Source organism: Parathielavia appendiculata (assembly GCF_033297405.1).
Source record: "Parathielavia appendiculata strain CBS 731.68 unplaced genomic scaffold N657scaffold_5, whole genome shotgun sequence".
Lineage (NCBI taxonomy): Eukaryota > Fungi > Ascomycota > Sordariomycetes > Sordariales > Chaetomiaceae > Parathielavia > Parathielavia appendiculata.
In genome coordinates this window covers 809,352-829,598 of record NW_026944224.1, presented here as the reverse complement: position 1 = coordinate 829,598, position 20,247 = coordinate 809,352, and the positions used below count along the sequence as shown (strand labels likewise).

The window sequence follows — 20,247 nt, the reverse complement described above, 5'->3', positions numbered from 1 at the left end:
TATCTACTCACCATAACTTCTAGGTTGGAAAGACGCCTAATTCCCTGCACATTCGCTACTCATTCGCCGCATCACACTCGACTTTCGCTCGTAATACCCAACATAATACGAACATATCAACAAGCCCATTCAATAAACAATCGTTCTCTCAACTGCACATACAACTATTAATACCTCGGGTTGCTCTTGTCGGCCGGACCCTCGCAACGCCGTGTTTTGGATCCACGCGACCGGATTCTTGGGCCCAGACCAGCGGCATTGTGAGACCCGTGCTTTGGAATCCAGGGGCTAGCCGTTGGCATTCCGTCCGATCGCCTCGACCCAAAGATCGTCACCGAGCACTGCAATCCTGGAACACCGGTCGCAGCAGCTCTTCCCCGCATTGATCGAAGCGAGAAACAACACACGACGCGTAGGCAGATCCGAAAACCCACTGAGGGTAGGGCCTTCTACTGCTACGCACGACAATAACCACAACAGGCTTTCTGGGTGCACCATGCCAAGATGATGATTTTCGAAAGCTCGGTTCACGATGCCGTCTTGCCTGGGCCTGGCTCGCCTCCAGCCATGACGGCCTCGAAATCCTCCAAATCTTCTTCGCTCAGTTCGCTTCCCTCTGATGACGGCAGTGTGCTCACCGACGTCAATCACTTCGAGGACATCGGACTAGACGATCAGGTCGACCCTCGAAGCCTGTCAGAGCGACACCTGAAGACCGCCGCAAACCCCTACAGCCCATCTTTTCCCTCCGACCTGCGATCCGTGACGAAGCGACCCGCGCCGGCCTCGACCCCGCAACTGCAGTATTCGCGTGAACCGTCGAGGACCCGCCAGAAGCGCGATGTCACGCCCGCCCTCAAGTCGCGACCGAACCTGCCAGTGCTGCAGACCCAAATTCGGACCACAAACGGGCGCGTTGCCAGCTTGGGGCTCGTCCCCGACCCGCGTCCTCTTCCCTTTCGGACCCTCGGCCGCCAGCCTTCGCAGACGTCATTGAGCCACCGTCGCAGTCCCAGTCCCGGTTTATCGCTTTCTCCAAGAGATCCCAACATGATGGTGAAGCCGCGGAGGAGTAGTTGGCAGTCAAACAGGGAGCGGAAGACGGCACTGGAGCTGGAACTGGAATGCGACGAGGACGATGGAGACGAAATTCCCGACGGCCTGGTTTTGGACAATGTGCCCATTTCCCCAAGGCCACCATCGGAACGCTCCCACAGCCGGCCCCCATCCAAAGCGCCGTCTCCAGAACGTCCGCCAAAGGAGAGGGTACGCAGTATTGGGAACGGTACGCCGCCGGTTGCTGTTGCCCAAGGATCACTTCGGTCGCCATGCTGGAAGTCGGATACGGCACTGAGTTCAGCCTCTTCGAGCCGCGTATCCAGCCCAGTCACCTCGAGGGCCAAGAGTTGGTCTGCTGCACTGGCAGAATTGAACGCCGAGGCTAAGGCGCTCACCGAAAAGCTGGAGGAACATGCCGAGCAGATGGAACACAAGATGCAGCAGAGGTCCAGCACCGGCTCCATGCCGAATGCGAGGAGATCGTCAGACCCGGAAGCTAAACCCAGGGTGAAGTCGGCCATGGCAGAGCTGCCTCCGCTGCGCCGGCCGAATATCATGATCGATCCCTTGCCCATATCCAAGGAGAAGGAAGCTGTCCTCTCGCGCACCCGCCCTTCATGGCTGCCGCCCAAGGACCCCGCTGAGGAGCGCCGCCACCTGAAAGAGTATCAGAAGATGATGGCACAAAGCCTAGAAGCCGACCGTCGGCGCCAGGCTGCCAAACGCGCGCGCTCCGAGTGCCGTGATGTTGCGGCCGACAGCATCATGCAGATTTGGGACCACGACATTCTCCCTCGCTGGAACGATGCCATCCGCGAACGCAGGACCAGGGACCTCTGGTGGCGCGGAATAGCCCCGCGCAGCCGAGGCGCTGTCTGGACACGCGCCATCGGGAACGAGTTGGGCCTTACCAAGACATCGTTCGACGCAGCGCTGACCCGGGCAGGCGAGGCCGAGACCAGGGCAAAGTCTGGACACGGCAGCGCCGAGGACATGCGCGCGGCCGCGTGGTTCCACGCCATCAGCAAGGACGTCCGGGAGCGCACGTGGCCGGAGCTGCGCATCTTCCAGCCGGGCGCGCCGCTCCACCAGAGCCTGGTTGACGTCCTGCGTGCGTATGCCATGTACAGGAGCGACATCGGCTACGTGCCGGGCTGCAATGTAAGTGCCTGCGACTCATCACTCTTTTGCAGAAGACACAGCTAACTTGGACGCAGACCATCGCCGCCCTCCTGCTCCTCAACCTCCCAACCCCAACAGACGCCTTTATCGCCCTCGCCAACGTGCTCAACCGGCCGCTCCCGCTCAGCTTCTACGCCTCGGACGCCGGCGCAAAGAACTCGGCCTACAACCTCGTCCTGCACACACTCGCACAGAAAGCCCCCGCTCTACACGACCACCTTACTAAGCTCGCCGACCACGACCCGGACGCCTACCTCGAGCCTGTCTTTGCAGGGCTTTTCACTCGCCACCTCGCTCTTGACGAGGCTGCTCGGCTCTGGGATGTCTATGTCTTTGAGGGTGACGCACTGCTCGTGCGCGCCGGTGTGGCACTGCTATTGCAAAGGGAGGTGGCGCTGCTAGGGGTTGCGTCGGTGGCTGAGGTCCGGGCTGTCCTGCTCTCGGGCGGCGGGGCCGGGTCAGCAGGCTCCCTGGGGGAAATTAAAAGTCCGAGGGTTGTAGGTGGGCAGGGGGAGGAGGAGCGGTGGATGAAGGCTGTTAGGGAGGCGGGGAAGGCGTGAAGTACCTCGAGTGGCTCTTCGGCCCCTGCCGTCTTGATCCTTGACCGATGATGAGACAGCGGTCCGGTGGTACTGTGCAGGACGACGGTACGTTACGACATTCGACTTGGGGCTGCTATTCGCCGCTGGGACAAACGGACCCGCCTCCCCCCAACGATGACGTACTTGGTACATACAAACACATCCCTATCCACGACAACATACATATATACATAGAGAGGGCTACGGCGGTTGGGCTTCAGCGGCGTCACGAGCGGTGCTCGGCTTGGTCTTGGTTTGGCTGTCTTGGATTGGGTTTTCTTATCTACCAATCTCCATATTGCCGTTTTCCTCAAGTGGTGACGACGGGTTCCTCCCCCGAGACGAGGACCTGGAAGGAGTGGGAAGGCGATGACATTTTCTGGCGCAGGTTCCTATCTATTGTCATTCTTCTCTTCTCTTTTTGGCTATATTCTTCATTCTCCTGCCGACCACTTTTTACGTTTCTACCCCATCCATTTGTTACCTGTGGATTGGGGTTTATATTGCTTAATATTCGAAGGTGCCTCCTGGCGTGGCTGTTGGAGAAGCGGTTTTGGGGTGGTTTTCCTTTTGTCTTTCTCGCCGTGTGGCAGCGGGTCGGATTCCGAGACTTGCTTTCACCACACTTGCTCTCCTCTTCTGAATTGAAGGAGAAGCATGCTGGGGACTTGTAGCTTTGTATGGTTTGGTGTGTTGTATATAAACTGTTGGAATGAAGTGATGGCGATGTATACTCTGTGGGGGGAGTTCCTCTGATTTGCGGATGGGATGGCTTGTAAATGGCTTGCCGCTGATGCTGGTCAATGGGCTTAGATGTAACTTGGAATAACCGTGCCATTGACGTGCGGCATTGTTCCGGTTTCCAAACCACGAATCGTATAGAGGGGGGCTACAATATATTGGAGGCCTCGGACTCTTGCGGTGAAGTTTGCCTCTTGGCGGGTGCTGTCCGCTTGTATCTGGGCCCACAGACAGGACCGACTTATGCTAGTGACATCCAAGTCGAGGACCTCATCCTATTTTCCATGCTTCGCAGACCGCGGCTCCTCAACAGAAACTGGTTGCTGAGTCAAGTACATGCCGATTCCAACGGTGGAACACTTGTCTCCGACTTAATCAAACTCATGTTCGGAATCCGAGGGACAGGTTGGCATGTGTTGCACCACCAAATGGGACAAAGAAACTGAACGGAGGAGAGGAGGCGCTGACTCAATGCATTTATTTTTCCTTTTGGCTGCGGTAAAAGAATAATAGTTTACACGAGACTGCAAAACGCCAAACAAACCCAAAGCCAATGCCTTTGAACGCCCCACGGCCAGGTTGTCAACCGGACTTGACCATCTAAGTCCCCAATCGCTCGCTCTACGAAATGATGCACTCCGAGAGCTTGTTTTTCTCTCCTTCACATACGCCCACCTTGCTAGCTAGCTCTGACTCGAACTGATTTGGATGTGAGCCAGCACAGCCATATTGTGATGGCGGCGCCGACCAGACAAAGAAAACCAAAGCCCGTCGCCACCAAGCCTCAAAAGCTCGCTTAAACCTCCCAAACCAGCTCAACCACCTCATCCACAGGCTCACTCCCCTCCCCCCTCGGCGCGCGGTGCACATACACCTGCCTGAACCGTTCCCCCCTGTCGATATCCCCATCGACCTTCTCCAACCGATAACTCTTCTTCTGATCGCCGCTGAGTTTCGGCCGGAAGGGGGCGTACACGAAATCAAACTTGGCATCCGGGTCATTAAACGTGCCCTCGACGCGGTCCAGATCGAGCTTGTCGACACCATCACGATACACCGAAATGCTGTACCCGTTGGCGAGCAGCGTGTCCCTGCCAAAGCGCCACCTCTGCAAGAAGCAGTCGCCGCACACTTTGGCGACGGCCGCCATCTGCGCCACGGGCGCGTGGTACCACGACTTCCAGTGATGGATGCTCAGCGTCTTGCGGCCGGACTCAAAGAAGCCCGACGGGTCGCCCATGATGTCGTGCTGGTGCAAGCCCTCGACGAGGGTTAGTTTGGTGGTCGAGTGCGCGTAGACGCACTCCTTGAGCATGCCGTCGCCCGAGACGATCTTGGTCTGCCGGATGCAGTCGCGCAGGTGCGGGTGGAGTTGCTTGGCGAGCGGGACCGAGAGAAACGTGCCGGCACCGCCGTACGCCATGAAGCCCCAGATGGTCATGCTCACCCAGTTGTCGGCGAGGGCGCCCAGCCAGCGCGGGCGGGTGTGGTCGTGCTGGCGGAGGGTGAGGTCGAGCGGGTGGAGCGCGGGGAAGAAGGTGTCGTCGTCGAGCACGCCGAGCCATTGGGTTTGGGGGGTCGCGACGTTGAGCATGTCCTCGATGAGGAGGAAGTGCAGCTGTTCGACGGCGGCCGGGCGGGAGAGTTCGGCGTCCTCGGCCGTGTCGAGTCGCGGGAGGGACTGCTTGAGCCGGGGCCGGGTGATGATCGCTGAGATGTTTTGCTGGCGGTACGACGCCTCGAGCGCGGCGATGTCGTACTTGTGGTCCGGGGAGTCGGCGTTTGAGACGACGGCCACGAACAGGGCGCCACTGCCTGATAGCCAGTGGGAAAAGACTGGGAGTGCGTCTTGGAGGCGCTCGTAGGACGATGCGACGCCAAAGAGGAGGTGACCGTATTGGCCCTGTTGCGGCGGGTAGGCCGGGGGCACATGGAGGGTCAGCGGCTCACACGGAGGCAGGGCGATCCGGTTGCAATCGCCGTTTAGGTCGAGCACCGTGGTGCCGGTGATGAGCAGGCTGCTGACGTTGGCGACCTCTTCACGGTCGATCTCAGCGTGGACTGGCCTGATGCAGCGGCGCGAGTACTGGATTTTGTTGCTCAAGCCGAGTTCCTTGCTGCGCAGAAACCTGACGGCTCGATTGCAGGGCCCCTCGATGCTATCGTCATCCTCGGGATTGCTCGCGCTTGCCCCAGGCGTGTCCGACTCGTTTGGTAGCGGCTTGCTAGGACGCTCAAAGTTCGTTTGGGTAGTGTCGGAAGATGTCTTTCCTGCGGGCAAATGCGCGAGGGCATGCGAGTGATGGACAAGACGGTCGGCAGTCAGGAGCAAGATGATCACGACGATCGTAACGAAGGTGGCGAGATATGCTCTCGCAGAGCACTGATGCGCGAGCATTATGACAGCGGCATGTCGAGCAGTCGGCGACGAGTGCGGTGGAGTCGGCTCAGGTAAGCCTGTGGTTGGCGGGAAGGAATAATCGACGAGAAAGCGCAACGGGCGGGTGCTGTCGAGAAAACTGAAGACGACCGTTAGCAAGGTATTGTCCAGGTACGGCCAGGAAAAGTGGTGTGCAGTGGAATCCAAGTTCAGAAATAACTTACCAGTAACTACCTGGTGATGCAGCGATCAAGGAGTGACAATCACAAGCATGCAATTACCCTTCCGCTGCGAGACGTGCAACAACGAAAGATGAGTTTGCTGTTCTTGAAAGTCTGCACCTTTTGTTCACGCCAATCTTATCTGCCGCCGCCAGTTCGGCAGTCGTTCCGTAGGGACACCCAAATGAGTGGCGATGTTGATCTTGGCTTCACTTTCGATCCAATCCAGCCAGTTCCACTTCCCCATTTCGCTCGCCAGGGTTGAGGTTCAGGGGTCCTGCCAGTGGTGTCCCTTGCCGTTGCCAAGCCGGCTACAAATCTTCAGTAGTGGAGCTCTGCTCAAGAGTCGAAAACCGTAACATGACTCGAACAAAAAGTACTGGTATAGCACACACACATATTTATATATATTGATCTTACACCGCAAGGGCAATCGCCCCGCCCAATTCGGGCAAGCGGTCCCTCTGCGCTATTTTTACATGCAAGGCATCCGCTCCCGTACTGCGTCCGCGCAGCTTAGTTGCCGCTCGGGCGCTCCTAGCAGTCCCTCCCATCCAGCAGTCCGGAACTCACCTTTCCGGCTTGGTGACGACGAAGCTGCGGGCGGCCATCCGGCCATGTTCGTCACTTAGCTGCATAACTCGCGCTGCGCGCTTGCCGCTCCAGAATGGCGTTAGAGCCCCGTGCGCTTCTTCGTCTTTTTCTCCTTCTTGGCCCCCTCCGGGCTCCCAGCCCCTTCACCTTCCTCTGGGTCTTCACACACACATATATTTTGTGCAGCAGTGGTACTACGGCATGTTTCACGCTGTGCAATGTTGATAAGTTTTCGTGCATGACGCCCAGGTCTTGTGCCAGCCGCGTTCGACACCTCGCACCAACTCGCTGGTGAGGATTCCAACCTCGTGAAAAATCTACCTAATAACGAGGCAATTGGCGCTCTTCCGAATCATGCCATAGCATGATCATATCATTGAACAGGCTGATATTAAAAACATGAACTTGTTGTACTGTTGTACTTGTGCAGCATGGCGCACCCCTATCAGGTCGATTTTTGGCCCGTGTATTTCCATCTCGGAGAACTGCCATCTCAGAAGTAGTTGGCCAAGTCTATGTGGCCGTCCGTCTCGAGCAAAGGAAACAAGTTAAGCGCGCCAAATGTCTGCTCGACATCGGCATCAAGGGACCCGCCCATCAGCGAGAAGTCGGGCGTGTTCGGGAGGGCACCCGGCAATCCGAAGAAGGCGGACTCGAAGTCCAAGCTGCACGGCAGTTCCTGATCATCGCCATTGCCCAAGCCTGCTTTGTCAGCCCTGGTTGAGGCTTTCTGGGGGCTTCCCGCATGCCAGCTGCCCGACAGCGTCCGGCCACAGTCATTAGTTCCGCGGGACGAGCAAGGAATCAGGCCAAACAGTTGGGACGAGCTCTCGGTTCTCCGCTGCCGCTCTTGCATCTCCCTTCTCTCGAGATATTGCAGAGCTGTGCTCAGGAGGGACTTGGCAATGAGCGAGTACTGGACTGCGTGGGCGTCAGCTTGGGCAAAGTACTCGAGCGCAGAGATGGAAGCGCGGCAGTGCTTCTCGATTATGCGGCCGAAGCCGCCCAGGAGGCCGACACCCAGCACGAGGGACGAAGCGAACAGCCAGGATCTAGGGAACATGGTTAGTAAGTTGCAGTCAGCACTGGGAAAGGTGCACAGACACGATCACTGGAGCTCGCCGGGTCATCAGCCCTCGCTCGATGAGGCTCTGGACCGGCTCCACCATCAGAATGGCCGCATCGATACAGGCGTCGGCCAGCTTTGACTTGCCGGTGAGGCCGATGCCCGCAATGGAACCCCCGTCTAACAGCCTGCGGTGTAGCTCGACCATGAGGAAAGGCCGAGATACAAGGATGACGGCATAATAGTAGGACGAGAGGATCTGGCATGCACCGTTTACCATCCCCGGCTGGTCGTCAGGGGACGTTCCATCGATGACGTCCATGAGACGGTGCAGCCAGCGCGTGGACCACTCCCGGAGCTCGCGCGAGATGCCCTCGGTCAAGCGTGGAGATATCTTGCGGCGCGAGTAAATCTCGAGGACGATGGCCTCAGTGACGAGGAAGATCTGGGCCGATGCATTCAGGAGGTCAAACTTCTCGTGGCCAGCCTCGTCCTGCGCCCTGTACGGAACGGTGCAGTCCACGTCCGATGTCGCCGGCGGGCGGCCCATGGACGTGCTGAGGAATAAGTCCAAGACCCTCAGGCTCTTCCAGAGCCTGTCCCTCTGGCGATGGACGCTGGGGCCGAACCTGGCGTTGACGGCCGTCCGGTGGATCCCGATGGAATAGGCGGCTCGAGCGGCAATGCCAAAGAAGAGGAACGCCCCATTGATCTGGCATGCACCGAGCGAGAAGAACGTGATGAGTATGAATATTTGCACGCTTGCGACCCCGAGGTTGCCGCTGAGGCTGGCAAAGGCCAGGTTGCGGGCATAGTCGAAGTAGAGCTGGGCAATATGCTCATCCGTTTTCTGGCAGCCGATGGCGAGGACCATGTAGTTCACGGCCGAGGGCACGTCGACAGCTTGGTTTCGTGGGCGGCCGTGCTCAGACCAATTGGCGATGTCGTCCACGAGACGGGCGTTGTCAAACAGGTCAATCAGCCCTGCAGTCACATCTAGGTAGGCAGACACGGTCGGCCCGATGGGGACATTGACGGCCGGAGGTTCGGCGCCAAAACCGGCGGATGCGCCAAATCGCGAGTAGACATTCTCGAGGGCTGTGTAACCACTGCTTTCCGGGGCAAAGGCATCGGCATCGACGCGCGTCGTGACGAGGCGACGCACAGTTTGGAAAAAGGACAGGGGTGCACAATCTCCAATGAAGACGAGCTTGCCTTGGGCGTCGCACAGAAGCCGGGCCTCGCGGGGCACCTCAGTCTCCTCGTGTTCCTCGAGGGTTGCAAAAACAGTGTCTGCGGGCAGCTGGTGTTGCGGGCTGGACTGCTGCAGTGTGGGTCCCGCGGGGGCAACCGAGACACTCGGAGAGGCCGCCGTGACGGCTGGGGCGGGGTGAGATGGCGTTGGCGTTGGCGTTGGATTATGGGACGACGAGTGCGTCTCATGACGGCTGTTCGTTGACGGAGCAGGTTGGTCCGACACAGACGGAGTGGCGTGGTCTTGGGCAGCCGGGTCGTCGGACCGGGGCCTCGGTCGGCGCCGGGGTGCGGTGTAACGGCAGCTGCCCGGTTGCCGTCGGCGTACGCAGTATCCGCAGGGCTGGACACCGCTACATTTGATCTTTCGCAGCTTGCACAAATCGCACGCGTTGGCCACGCGGGTGCGCATTGATCTGGTTTCCATTGTAAAATAAGGAAACAAAAAGGCTTGTTGCGGCATGATGGAATGCATCGAGTTTCGGAGCTCCAGGCTTTCATCGGCCCCACTTGCGGGTATCTACGGATGTCACGGCCTTTGTTGGATGGTCGGTGAGCACCTTACTGCCAGGAATTATCGTCTGATAGAGCGACCGGCCTTTTCTTCGATCAGAAAGTCCTGTTAGCACCTTCCCGCCGTCAGACTGAGTTGCCATCCTTATGCGGCACTCAGTCATTACTCGGACATCATTGGTCTCATGGTATAGGCCTAACGAGTGTACCGAACAGAAGAACGGATCTGAGAAGCCCCAACGTCTCATAGCAAGATGCGAGCTTTGCAGGGCCGAGGAAAGGGTCACGGGGCAATGTAGGTAATTCCAAAGCAAGAGCAATATGGGCCATGGCCCTTACTCTTGCTTGCCAGTAAACGATCCCGATACATCATGGATCTCTTGCGAATCAAGGAAACACAGAACAAAGAGCCAACGCCCCGGATGATGGCCGGATTAGTCCAATCGTCCATGACCCAGAGAACCCCCGTCCCCAAAAGACGTCGCCAATCCTATGATCCCCCCATCCCCCTCAATGCCGGGATCAAAAGCCAATGGTGAACCACGTTAAAACGAACATACCAACCCCAGCCCCAACCCCAGCTCGTCCTCCGGTACTGGTGACATCAAATATGGTCGAGTACTCAGACCGAATCAGATGGGCATAATCCGAGTCCCCGAGCTCAAACAAGCACCTCAACGCCAGCACAAAAAAAAGGGAAAAAAGAAAAATAAGAACCCAAAATCTCAGCCCAAAGTCTTGAACAGATCCCCCGCATACTGCACACACAGCACGCCGTACCGCGCCACCTCGTCGGTGCTCGCCGCCCGGTTCATGTCTTCGGTGTAGATGCGCAGGCACTGCTCGAGCGTCTTGCGCGCCTGCTGTATCGACCTGGCCTTCTTGGACTTGAGGCTGTCGAGCCTGTCCTTGTCCTTGATGGCAGCCTCTCTGTCCTTGTCCTTGTCCTTGCCAGGTGCCGTCGTCGCGGACTTGTGTGTCTCGCCGCCATCCGGGACCGTGGGATGGTCATTGTCATGTTCGTCGTGCTGCTGCTGGTGCTTATCGGCCCGGCCGTTCAGCGCGCACAGGTCGCACGATACCTTGATCAGCGCGTTGAAGATGATGGCGTGGCGGATTGAGGCCCGCAGCTCGTCGCGGCTGAGACGCTCGTGCAGCTTGGCGATGTCGGCGCGCAGGGCGTCGCACGTATTGTTGAGTTGGGAAGGATGGCCGTTAATTGTTTCTTCGAGCGCCTTGAGGTGCTTGTTGATAATCTTGAGGGTCTTGGTGCCCGCTGGGGTTGCCAGTGCCGCCTCCGGGATGGGCAAGATGTTGGGTTCAATTGCGGTGATGGTGTTCTTTGGGATGTCGTCCACGGGAGTTGCATTGGGGGCTTTGGTATTGCCGTTCTGGGCCTCCCTAGACGCCCTGGACTTCGTGAAGGGCAGAAACTGGACGGGAGGAGGATCCGGATAGGCCTTGAAGGAATAATCGACGGGAGCGGTAATGTCGCTGAGGGGAGTAAGCTCCTTGGGTGCTGGGGCGGGCTTGTCCGTAGCCTTGGGCTTCGAAGGTCCGGCGACAGCTGGAACTTGAGGCCTCTCATGCCTGTTGGGTCGCTTGCGACGTTTCTTAGAGATGTGCTCCTCCTTGGGCGGTGCGGTGACGCCTGTAATCTTTGAGTTGGCGTCTTCAACCCGATCATTTGCCGTTTTGTTGACACTTGGCTCCGCCCTGACTTTTTTGCGGGTGTTGGCCTCTGTCTTGGGGTTGTCCTGGGCCGTCGGCTGCTTCAGGCTCTCTTTGACATTTTTCTTGCTTTCGCCTCCCAGCGCCTCCTTGGTTATCTCGGCCGACTTTTGTACGTAAGCCCTGTGTGCCTCCTTGAAAGGAAACGGAGCAGGAGGCTTGATGGGGGTCTGCTTCTGCATGTGGGCAATGGGACTGAAGAGGGCAGAGGTTTGGTCGAAAGAGATCAAGTCCTGCTGCTCAACGTAGCCGTCGGGGTCCCTCTCGCTCTTAGAACGACGCTTCTTGTTGTGTTTCGCTCGCTTGGCCTGGTTCTCGGTCGGCGATTCCTGGGCCTCGTCCGAGAAACCACGCTTGGTCGAGCCGATCTTGGAAGAAGAGTCGGAGAACTTAGACTCCATGGTTCAACTTGAGTCGAGCTGGACCGTCTGGGGCATGGCGAACGGTTGGATTGACCTGACTATGATTAGAATCAAAAGACAAGTGACAACAAAATGGTGCGCACCGATCTCAACAGATTGTTGATTCGTAGAATTGACAGTTGGGCCGTGGCACAAAGTGAGAAGTTGCGGTAAAGTTGGAATAACAGGAATCAAATGACAACTTGAATACCTTACCTTTGAGCAGTTAGTTCGGTTGAGCAAGGCTGCTCTCAGAAGAAGGTGGCTCGCAATATTCGTGGAACAACTTAGGAGAAAGCCGGAAGTGAGTAAAGAGCGGTTCTCTTTCTTTTTTCGCGTAGTGCTCAGTGATTATCACTACGACAATGGCAGAATCCCACAAGGAGATTCCAACAAAAAGAACCCGGCAGTGAACTGTATTTCATGGAAACTTTGATTTTTGTCAAGTCCGCGAATACACAGGCTTATCGATTCTTCGCATGGATGACTGCTGACGAATTTCTTAATCCATATTCCGAAGGTGATGTCTTGTCTCAGCACAAGTCTGTCCCATCATGGCCACCTCTTCGGGCCGTCCCAGCTCTCAGGTGCGGCAGGCCAAAACCGTCGTAGAACGGGGGACACTGCTATTAGACGGCATACCGCCCGACGGCATGGTACCATTCATAGTGCCGAGCGTACCGTTGCCCCCGACAGCACCACCACCGCCGCCTCCCGTGCCGTTCGCAACAGCGTGGCCCCCGTCGGCATCCAGATACGCGGCAACCGAGTAGTAGTTATCAGCCGAGTAGTCAGCACTAGCATTGATGCCAATTTGGATCCAAGCAAACAGCCCATCGGCGACGTCCTCGCCCAGGTATACAAAGTGCGGGAACGGGTCGAAGCTGGCGTCGGCCTGCACAATGCTCCACATGTCGTTGGCGTTGCTGGTGACGGGCTGGGTGTTGGTCGTGTATGGGTACACGGCCTCGACGGCCGATCGCAGCGCCTCGGGCCAGAACAGCTGGCCGATGTGGGCGACGGGCGCGTCCCAGACCGAGATGGTCCCGTTGGGCTGGACCGTCGCGTTGGTGTGGGCGAGCAGGTGCGTGTGCGACGCGCGCCCCTCGTAGTGGCCCGGGAATATAGTCTCGAACTGGGCGACGCCGTCATGGTCCGTCAGCTGGATGCCGCGGAGGTAGGTCGAGTTGAGGCCGTTGGCGGCGTAGTTGCCACTCGTGCTGATGCCCGAGTAGGTGCCTGTGGCGTTGGCGTTCCAGATGTCGACGGCGACGGCGGGGACGGGCTCGCAGTTCTCCACGTTGATGTATTGGATCTCGAGGAAGAGGTCGACGCCAGCGCTGTACTTGACCTCCCTCACGTTGCTGCGGAGGAACTCGCCGACGACGTAGTAAGGCCCGTCGGTCACCTCGGGGGAGAGGATGCACGATGTGTTGGCGTCGAAGACGGTCTCGAGCGGGGTGAACATGTCGAACTTGGCCACTCCTGTCATGTTGTGGTTGACCTCTTCCCACGCCTCGAGGTCGGCGAGGTCGCGTCGATATCTTTTCGAAGCTGCCCTGTGTCAGTCCATACGTTCAAGAGAGTAAGTGGAAGGCAGGTGTTATCGATGACATACGGGTCTTGATGCCCCTTTCATTACGGAGACTCTTGACCTTCTCGGCACGGCGCACGACTGACCGCTGCTTCAGAGCACGGGCCGTCTCGCTGTTGGCGCAGGCGCCGAGGGAGCGGGCGGCCATCTTCGCAGCATGGTCCCGGGCAACGATCTCACGCTTCAGGTGATGTGCATCGTGGGAGTCGCCTGGGTGAGCGACTCCAACGGCTGCAAGAACGGCTACTGAGAGCTTGAAAATACCTAACATTGTGAAACGACGTGTATCGAAAGTGACAGATCAACGGATGGACCAGTGTTGGAGGATGAGGGAGAGGGTGGGGGCGAAGAAGTCAACAAGCATGGTGGGATAGAGCTCCCTTTTATCGCCAAGGACCCTACTTCTGTTTAAACGACATTATGCCTGATGCCAGGCCCGTGAGGCTTCGGTACTCACTCCTCAATCGCTATGCGTGTGAACTGGGACGCATCTAGGGCTCTACGATCGCGCCATTGTATGGAGACCTAGTCGTAAGCAGTGTGCGAATTGCCTGAAAGCTAACTGGCCAGAGGGGACCCAAACGGTATAAGTCCAGGATGCTCCCTGGTCCGGGCCAGGAGGCAGATGAAGACGTTGACGACAACTACATACTCTTTACTACAAAGCCAGTGGCAAGGTCAACCAAAGAGCTGCTCCGTATCTCGACAGGAGCCTATGACACATCAATGCGACAGTCTGTTTGGTCGCGGAGACCGGCACTTGAGCTTCTTCGTTGGTCAACGCTCGCAATTTGCGTCGTCGCCAGATCCACCGTCCACGCGTCCAACGGGGTTGACTACCTAGAAAGCTACTATGACCGGTAGCAAGCTCGCATCTCGCCCACGCATCTACACCGAAGCCTCGGTGTTCTTGACGTACTTAGGAGTGGCGCCGCATATATCAGTGGGCAATTCTTCCATAAAGACCTGTGAGTCCTATTGGCAACATGAAGCTGGAGCTATAATATCAGCAGCTTGGTCCATTACTAGGTACGCAGCAAGATAGATCTACAAGCAGTTATCGACATGTTCAGAAGAGCTTTTGGTGTGAATGCTTGAAAAGCCGTTCAAACTCTCTTTGCCTATTCTACCCTTTTCGAGCTGGCGAGCTGAAGAATCTGATTGTTATAGCGAGCGGCGTGGGAGACACTGGTAAGTCTATCGGGGTACATTAGTTTAATTACCTCACTTGCTTGGTACGATTCACGGCATAGCTAAGGAGAACCGGATCTGATCAAGGGAAAGCTTTTAATGCGGCGGCATACACGTCGAGCAAGTCTAAGTAGCCCGTAGCTACACTACGGGTAGTACTCAACAGGGCTGGTAACTCGGTGGAAATGGGTGCTTGTTGGAGGTTGAGACATGTTGACCTTTTTGGACAGGGGTTTTGTGGTAAAAGGCTTGTTTTCTTGCCAAGACGGCGCGCTGTCAGCGATGCCTGGCTCTGATCCCCAGCCAGATATACGAGCGCGCTAGAGCCTTTACGGAAAAAGACCGTATTGCGGCTGCCACATGGGCCAACAAGGTGCGTAGGCGACGCTCCAATTCAATTCGACTCTGGAGTCCCCGCAGCACACAGCCCCATTTCTGACGCGAGTCCGTATCCCTGGATTTACGGAGTAGGGGTTTCAGCTCATACAGAATATCCACGGAACCGAGGCTGCATTTTCTGTCCCGCGTCGCGCAGCAGGATACCCAGCTTGCCGCAGGATTCCATTCAGCCCATCTTGGGCCGTCGGCCTTGCCAACTGAGTGGGCCCTACGTCTATTACGAGCGGTTGGAACAGAAGACCGCTTCCCCTGACATTCTGACAAAGATCTGATGAACCTAAAGCTCCTGCAGCTCGGGTCTCGCGCCTAGAGCCACTTTCCGTCGTCCTCCTACGGTTCCCGGTCCTTGGTCGTGTCGCTCGCGATTTAGCTTTGGCTACTCCGTACCAACCATCCCCGAATGTCCTCGACGACCTAGACGGCCTCGACCGAATCAGCCGCGACCGTCCTCGTCTGCGCATTATTTGGGGCGGGCAATGGCGTCCAAAGCAATAGCGCTGGTTGGCGCACTGCTGCTTGCAGCTGCCGGCGTGAATGGACAATCGGGCAAACTAGATGTCGACTTGGATTCTCCTGGTGAGCAGAGCATGGGCTGTTGTTTGGTGCTGTTGGGCTCAGACCACTGGAGACTCTTTGCTGACATGCGACCGGAATGGCAGACTCGATCAAGGCGGCCGCAAAAATCGTCGCGAAGAACCTGTACAATTACTACCCCGGAGACCAACCCGGCAGGACTCCGGGCATCCTTCCGGGGCCGCCACCGGGTGGCCCCTACTACTGGTGGCAGGCCGGGGCCATGTGGGGGACCTTTATCGACTACTGGTTCTACACGGGCGATGACACCTACAACGCCGAGGCGACGCGCTCCATTCTCTTCCAGGCCGATCCCCCGGTCAACGCCTTCATGCCTCGCAACTGGACGGCCTCGCTGGGCAATGACGACCAGGCCTTTTGGGGCATGGCCGCCATGCTCGCCGCCGAGGTGAACTTTCCCAACCCGCCCGAGGACCAGCCGCAGTGGCTCGCCCTCGCCCAGGCCGTCTTCAACACCCAGTTCCCCCGCTGGGAGGTGCAGGACTGCAACGGCGGCCTGCGGTGGCAGGTCGTGAGCACCAATGGCGGCTACGACTACAAAAACACCATTGCAAACGCCTGCTTCGTCAACCTTGCCGCCCGCTTGGGCCGCTACACCAACAACGCGACCTATGGCCAATGGGTCGACAAAGCCTGGGATTGGATGTGGGGCGTTGGCTACATCACCGAAGACTACAACGTCCTGGACGGCGGCCGCATCCCGTTCAACTGCACTGACCTTAACCCGGTTCAATTCTCGGCCAACGCCGCCATCCTCATCCACACCACCGCCATCATGTACAACTGGGTATAATCCCCGTTTCCCTTCTCCCTCTTCTTTTCCGTATCTGTCCCAAACCAAGCTAACCCTTGGCCCCCCACCCCAGACGGAAGGCGCTGTCCGCGACATATGGCGCGAGCGCACCACCAAGCTCGTCAACCGCACCATCGAGCACTTCTTCCCCGACGGCATCATGGTAGAGCGGCCGTGCGAGCTCGAGGACCGCGTGCAGTGCAACACGGACCAGCACTCCTTTAAGGGGTACATGCACCGTGCGCTGGCGACCGCCGCCGTGGTAGCGCCATTCACGCGCGACATCATCCTCAAGACGTTGCGCTCGTCCACCGAGGGCTGCGTGAGCTCCTGCCTCGAGGACGGCACCTGCGGCTTCCGCTGGACCACGGGCGAGTACGACGGCGATGTCGCGCACGGCCCCGCCGGCCAGCAGATGAGCGCGCTCGCGGCCCTGTCGACGCTGCTGATTGACCAGGAGAAGGTCCAAAATGGCCCGCTGACGAATACTACGGGCGGGACCAGTCGCGGGGATCCGAATGCCGGCGAGCGGTTTTCGGGGTTGGCGCCGCCGAAGGAGATCACGGCGGGGGATCGGGCGGGGGCCGCGATTGTGACGGTTGCGGTGCTGGCGTCGTTTTTGGGGAGTGTTTTGTGGATGGGTATGGGGTGGTCTGAGTCCTAGGGGACGGCTCTGGGTTTGATGAGGCGTGGTCGTTCAGCATTCTCATGCCATTGTTTGGTGATCTCTCTTGTCTTGTTAGCGAGCGATGGAGCTGTCTGCTGATATTTAGACAGACAGAGGAGAAGAGAAGCGTTGTAGAGCAGAGCACAGCCGGGGGGTGGTTCACTTACGGGTTTGCTTTCGCCGGCGCTTTGGGAATTTCGTACTTTCTACGGGCACGGATTAAGTGCCATCGTTTGGGACCGGGATATTGTGGTTTCGGATTTTCCTGCGGATTCAAATTCAATCTTCTGGTTGGCCGCTCTAGGACATTTCCCATGCCGTGCCTCGTGCTCCGAGATTGCTTGAGTTATCGATGCCTGCTGAAACACAACCCATACTTGGCGGTATACCGTGCCGTACCTCACCAAACTCGTCACAACTCCGCATTTCTGTATCCGCGATATCTGGCAGGAGCGAGACTCGTTGCGCGGGGTTGATAGGTCACTCATGGGGACTGCCGATTGGAGAGTGCGCCGCGAGTTGGAGTTGCTGTCAACGAAGGCCTTGTGCGCCTGAGTTACATGTTTCTAGTACCACCGTAAGCCCAAGAACAGTTGGCTGTTCAAACACCCCTTTCTGGGAAAGTCCAGGACATTAATAGTTAGATGCCATTCAGAGAGTCGATGCGTGAGTTTTAGACAGCGCTCTCACCAGCTTATCCGTCCCGAGAACAACAAGCACATGATTCATCACACGGAGGAGTATCCATAGCAAAAAGTCAGTGAAACCAGGCCGAGTCCATTCCGTGTAAATAATCTGGCATGATGTCCCCCAGCGGGGCTAAACTTGTTTTGTAATCACTTTGTACGCCTGGCGCCCAGGCATGACCGAAGGAAGGAACAGTGGCAGTGGCCTCTAAGATGGCCAGTCGCGAGTATGATCTGAGTGTTCTTGTACAATGTTCCCACATTCCCTTCCCTTCCACCAAACTCAAGACCGGGATTTCCATCCTTGTCCAGTTCCGCTCTCTGTCTCAATCCAGAAACCGATGACTCGGGCTTCTAGGAAGTTTGGTCGAATACAGACTGAGACGGAGGGCAAATCGAGTTGTGCTCCTAGGCGGCTTGGACTTTGGCCTTCCCCTTCTTCCCCTTGGCCTTAGGCTTAGCCTTTGTCACCTTGTTCGTGTTTTTCTGCGCGCATGCTTTGCTCCCGTTTTACCCGCTTGCGACTCCGCTTCCCCGGCTTCACTGTCTGCTGCGCGGCGTCAGCTTCCGCTGGATTCAGGTTAGCTCGGCCAGCTTCCACAGCGCTCAGACGCTGGAGAAGCTGGTCGATGACTGTCTGCTGGTCAGCGACACGGTCTCTAAGTTCTTTTACCTGTCGGAGGCGAATCCGCGACTTTTTCCGCACAGTTTTCTCGAGAGCGTCGAATGTATTCTGACATCTTCAGTGCGAGCCCTGTTTCTTGCGAGCTTGTCACGAAGCGAGTCGAGGCGGGTGTCGACTCGTGCGTGCTCTTGCTCCAACGGGATGTGTACGCTGTTCCCCTGCTTTGGGACTTTCGTCCGCATGTACGTGTCGCGGCTATTCCGGCTTCCCGGCAGGTGAGCAATGGAATTTCTGAATCTGCTCTCCTTGTTCGATTGTCTTGAGGCGCGAATCAAGGTTCTCAATCTCGTCGGAGTGCCTCGCCGTCTGCTCCTCCTGGGCCGATAATCTGAAATCATGGCATGAATCAAATTGAAATGCTCCGCTAACTTGTGCTCGCACTTCGTCATGGGGGTGTCGGCAGACAAGAAGCCAGATCCGATCTGCGGATAGTAGCAAGGCGATTTATTCACCTCGACCGCTGAATTGCTCTCATGTTCTGCTTCGCTGATAGCTCCGACACCATCCGGCGCTCTTCCCTGAGTCGAATCGGCCATGGATCTACAAACCGCAAGTCGTCTTGAGCAGTCTGCCGAGCTGCGGTTGCCCGACGCTTTGGTGAGCGAGATCTGAGACTGACTAGACTTTCTCTCCGACGCCTCTTCCGCTGTGAGGTGGACTCGGGGTGGGTTGAACGGTTGAGCTCCGCAACCAGACCTTCACCCTGAGTCTGCTCTCTCTTCACAACAGCATCACTTGAAGGCTGCGGTGCGGCCTGTACCCCCCAGACGTCTGATACCAGTGCGGCTCTTGCGGAATCCGCTTGTTCTGCCATGGATGGAGCAGCGCATGCCGCACTTGTCAAATCGACCCTCCGCACTGCCTCGTTCCACTGCTGGAACAGAACATGCCAGGGGTTCAGGAACAACGAAAGAGGAGGAGCTCTAGCGGCCAGAAAAGAGATCCATTCGCGCACGAGCCGCGCGGTTTCGTTGGGGCAGTCCCCAGTGCTTCTCAGCCAAAATTGCCGAGCTTGCACGAACAGTTCTTCAAGTATCTGAGCTCTCCTGGCGCCATGCCGAAGACTGCATTGTGCGACTCGCTCCTAGAAAACCGCGTTGGGGTAAGAATCTTTGCAAAATAACATGGCTCGAAAGTGGACGGCGACACTAATCGCGACTATTCTGGCGTAGTCTTCCTCTAACGGATGACGGGGGTTTGCGATGCCTGTAGTGAATCGCCGCGTGCCGAGACTGGAGACTGGGTTTCGATATTGGGCGACGGGCATGAGGCTGAAGTCGAAGCCTTTCAACTCCCAGTTAGGCTTGTAAGGCCACCTAGAAACGGGATATGGCGGGCCCGACTCCATTGTTCTTCGCGATCCGATGTCCTCGTGGTTTAACGGCCAGGCAGACGTGGGTTCTAGCGGAATCCGAGACACCAGAAGTCTGGAGCTTGAGAACGTCAACCACAACAATTCAGCGAGCCGTCAAATGAAACGAGAAGAATGATGTTAGAAATCTAAATAACTTCCTGACATGCCTGCTAAATTACATCTGTCGTCCGAGCCGGTGCCGCGTTGTGAAGTGGCAGTCACATCAAGGAATAAGCGATCCTGTCAGACGACGGCAAATTGTCTGAAATTCAATAATGATTCAAGCGAAGAAGCCGGACAAGATGTGGGCCTGGGAAAGGTGGGCTAGACTGCGGAGCTTCTTACCACCAGAACCCCCGAGGCTGCCAGCGTTCATAGACGCTTCGGGACAAGTGGTGGCCGCAGATCATGACCAGAAGGCTGAGGCTCTGGCTAAGAAGTTCTTCCCAAGCCCTCCAGCAAACCTCGCCGACGTCCAGGACCAAGATTTCCTCGACGACTGGGAGCCGGGATTCCATGTCGAGCAGAAGGTGACGCTGGCCGAAGTAGCGGAGGCGATAA

General features: G+C 57.3%; 8 protein-coding genes across 8 annotated transcripts; 3 read left to right on the top strand and 5 right to left on the bottom strand.

The window, feature by feature from the left end:
- The first annotated feature begins 259 nt into the window (after nucleotides 1-259).
- N657DRAFT_389051 (uncharacterized protein) lies at nucleotides 260-2,967 on the top strand. Its single transcript, XM_062787139.1, has 2 exons — nucleotides 260-2,220; nucleotides 2,277-2,967. Exons 1-2 carry the CDS (start codon nucleotides 505-507, stop codon nucleotides 2,799-2,801), a joined length of 2,241 nt encoding a protein of 746 aa, XP_062648131.1. The 5' UTR covers nucleotides 260-504; the 3' UTR covers nucleotides 2,802-2,967.
- On the top strand, nucleotides 2,658-3,927 carry N657DRAFT_389045 (uncharacterized protein). The gene has a single exon (XM_062787138.1). The coding sequence runs from the start codon at nucleotides 2,849-2,851 to the stop codon at nucleotides 3,494-3,496; it is 648 nt and encodes a 215-aa protein (XP_062648130.1). The 5' UTR covers nucleotides 2,658-2,848; the 3' UTR covers nucleotides 3,497-3,927.
- N657DRAFT_389044 (glycosyltransferase family 31 protein) lies at nucleotides 3,928-6,202 on the bottom strand. Its single transcript, XM_062787137.1, has 2 exons — nucleotides 6,168-6,202; nucleotides 3,928-6,082 (listed from the first exon to the last, which is right to left on the bottom strand). Exon 2 carries the CDS (start codon nucleotides 5,959-5,961, stop codon nucleotides 4,360-4,362), a length of 1,602 nt encoding a protein of 533 aa, XP_062648129.1. The 5' UTR covers nucleotides 5,962-6,082; nucleotides 6,168-6,202; the 3' UTR covers nucleotides 3,928-4,359.
- Nucleotides 6,203-6,938: 736 nt separating this feature from the next.
- N657DRAFT_595185 (uncharacterized protein) lies at nucleotides 6,939-9,497 on the bottom strand. Its single transcript, XM_062789969.1, has 2 exons — nucleotides 7,863-9,497; nucleotides 6,939-7,810 (listed from the first exon to the last, which is right to left on the bottom strand). Exons 1-2 carry the CDS (start codon nucleotides 9,488-9,490, stop codon nucleotides 7,252-7,254), a joined length of 2,187 nt encoding a protein of 728 aa, XP_062648128.1. The 5' UTR covers nucleotides 9,491-9,497; the 3' UTR covers nucleotides 6,939-7,251.
- A 674-nt stretch (nucleotides 9,498-10,171) lies between these two features.
- Nucleotides 10,172-11,723, bottom strand: N657DRAFT_689920 (uncharacterized protein; the record flags this gene model as incomplete). Its single annotated transcript, XM_062797014.1, has 1 exon — nucleotides 10,172-11,723. One exon carries the CDS (start codon nucleotides 11,721-11,723, stop codon nucleotides 10,317-10,319), a length of 1,407 nt encoding a protein of 468 aa, XP_062648127.1. The 3' UTR covers nucleotides 10,172-10,316.
- A 502-nt stretch (nucleotides 11,724-12,225) lies between these two features.
- Nucleotides 12,226-13,639, bottom strand: N657DRAFT_663445 (aromatic compound dioxygenase; the record flags this gene model as incomplete). The annotated part of the gene is made up of 3 exons (XM_062795183.1): nucleotides 13,342-13,639; nucleotides 12,366-13,277; nucleotides 12,226-12,305 (listed from the first exon to the last, which is right to left on the bottom strand). The coding sequence occupies exons 1-3, from the start codon at nucleotides 13,586-13,588 to the stop codon at nucleotides 12,226-12,228; spliced, it is 1,239 nt and encodes a 412-aa protein (XP_062648126.1). The 5' UTR covers nucleotides 13,589-13,639.
- Nucleotides 13,640-14,959: 1,320 nt separating this feature from the next.
- Nucleotides 14,960-17,271, top strand: N657DRAFT_644576 (glycoside hydrolase family 76 protein). The gene is made up of 3 exons (XM_062792787.1): nucleotides 14,960-15,483; nucleotides 15,567-16,288; nucleotides 16,368-17,271. Exons 1-3 carry the CDS (start codon nucleotides 15,384-15,386, stop codon nucleotides 16,956-16,958), a joined length of 1,413 nt encoding a protein of 470 aa, XP_062648125.1. The 5' UTR covers nucleotides 14,960-15,383; the 3' UTR covers nucleotides 16,959-17,271.
- A 1,761-nt stretch (nucleotides 17,272-19,032) lies between these two features.
- Nucleotides 19,033-19,702, bottom strand: N657DRAFT_644575 (uncharacterized protein). The gene is made up of 2 exons (XM_062792786.1): nucleotides 19,505-19,702; nucleotides 19,033-19,434 (listed from the first exon to the last, which is right to left on the bottom strand). The coding sequence occupies exons 1-2, from the start codon at nucleotides 19,678-19,680 to the stop codon at nucleotides 19,326-19,328; spliced, it is 285 nt and encodes a 94-aa protein (XP_062648124.1). The 5' UTR covers nucleotides 19,681-19,702; the 3' UTR covers nucleotides 19,033-19,325.
- Nucleotides 19,703-20,247: the final 545 nt, after the last annotated feature.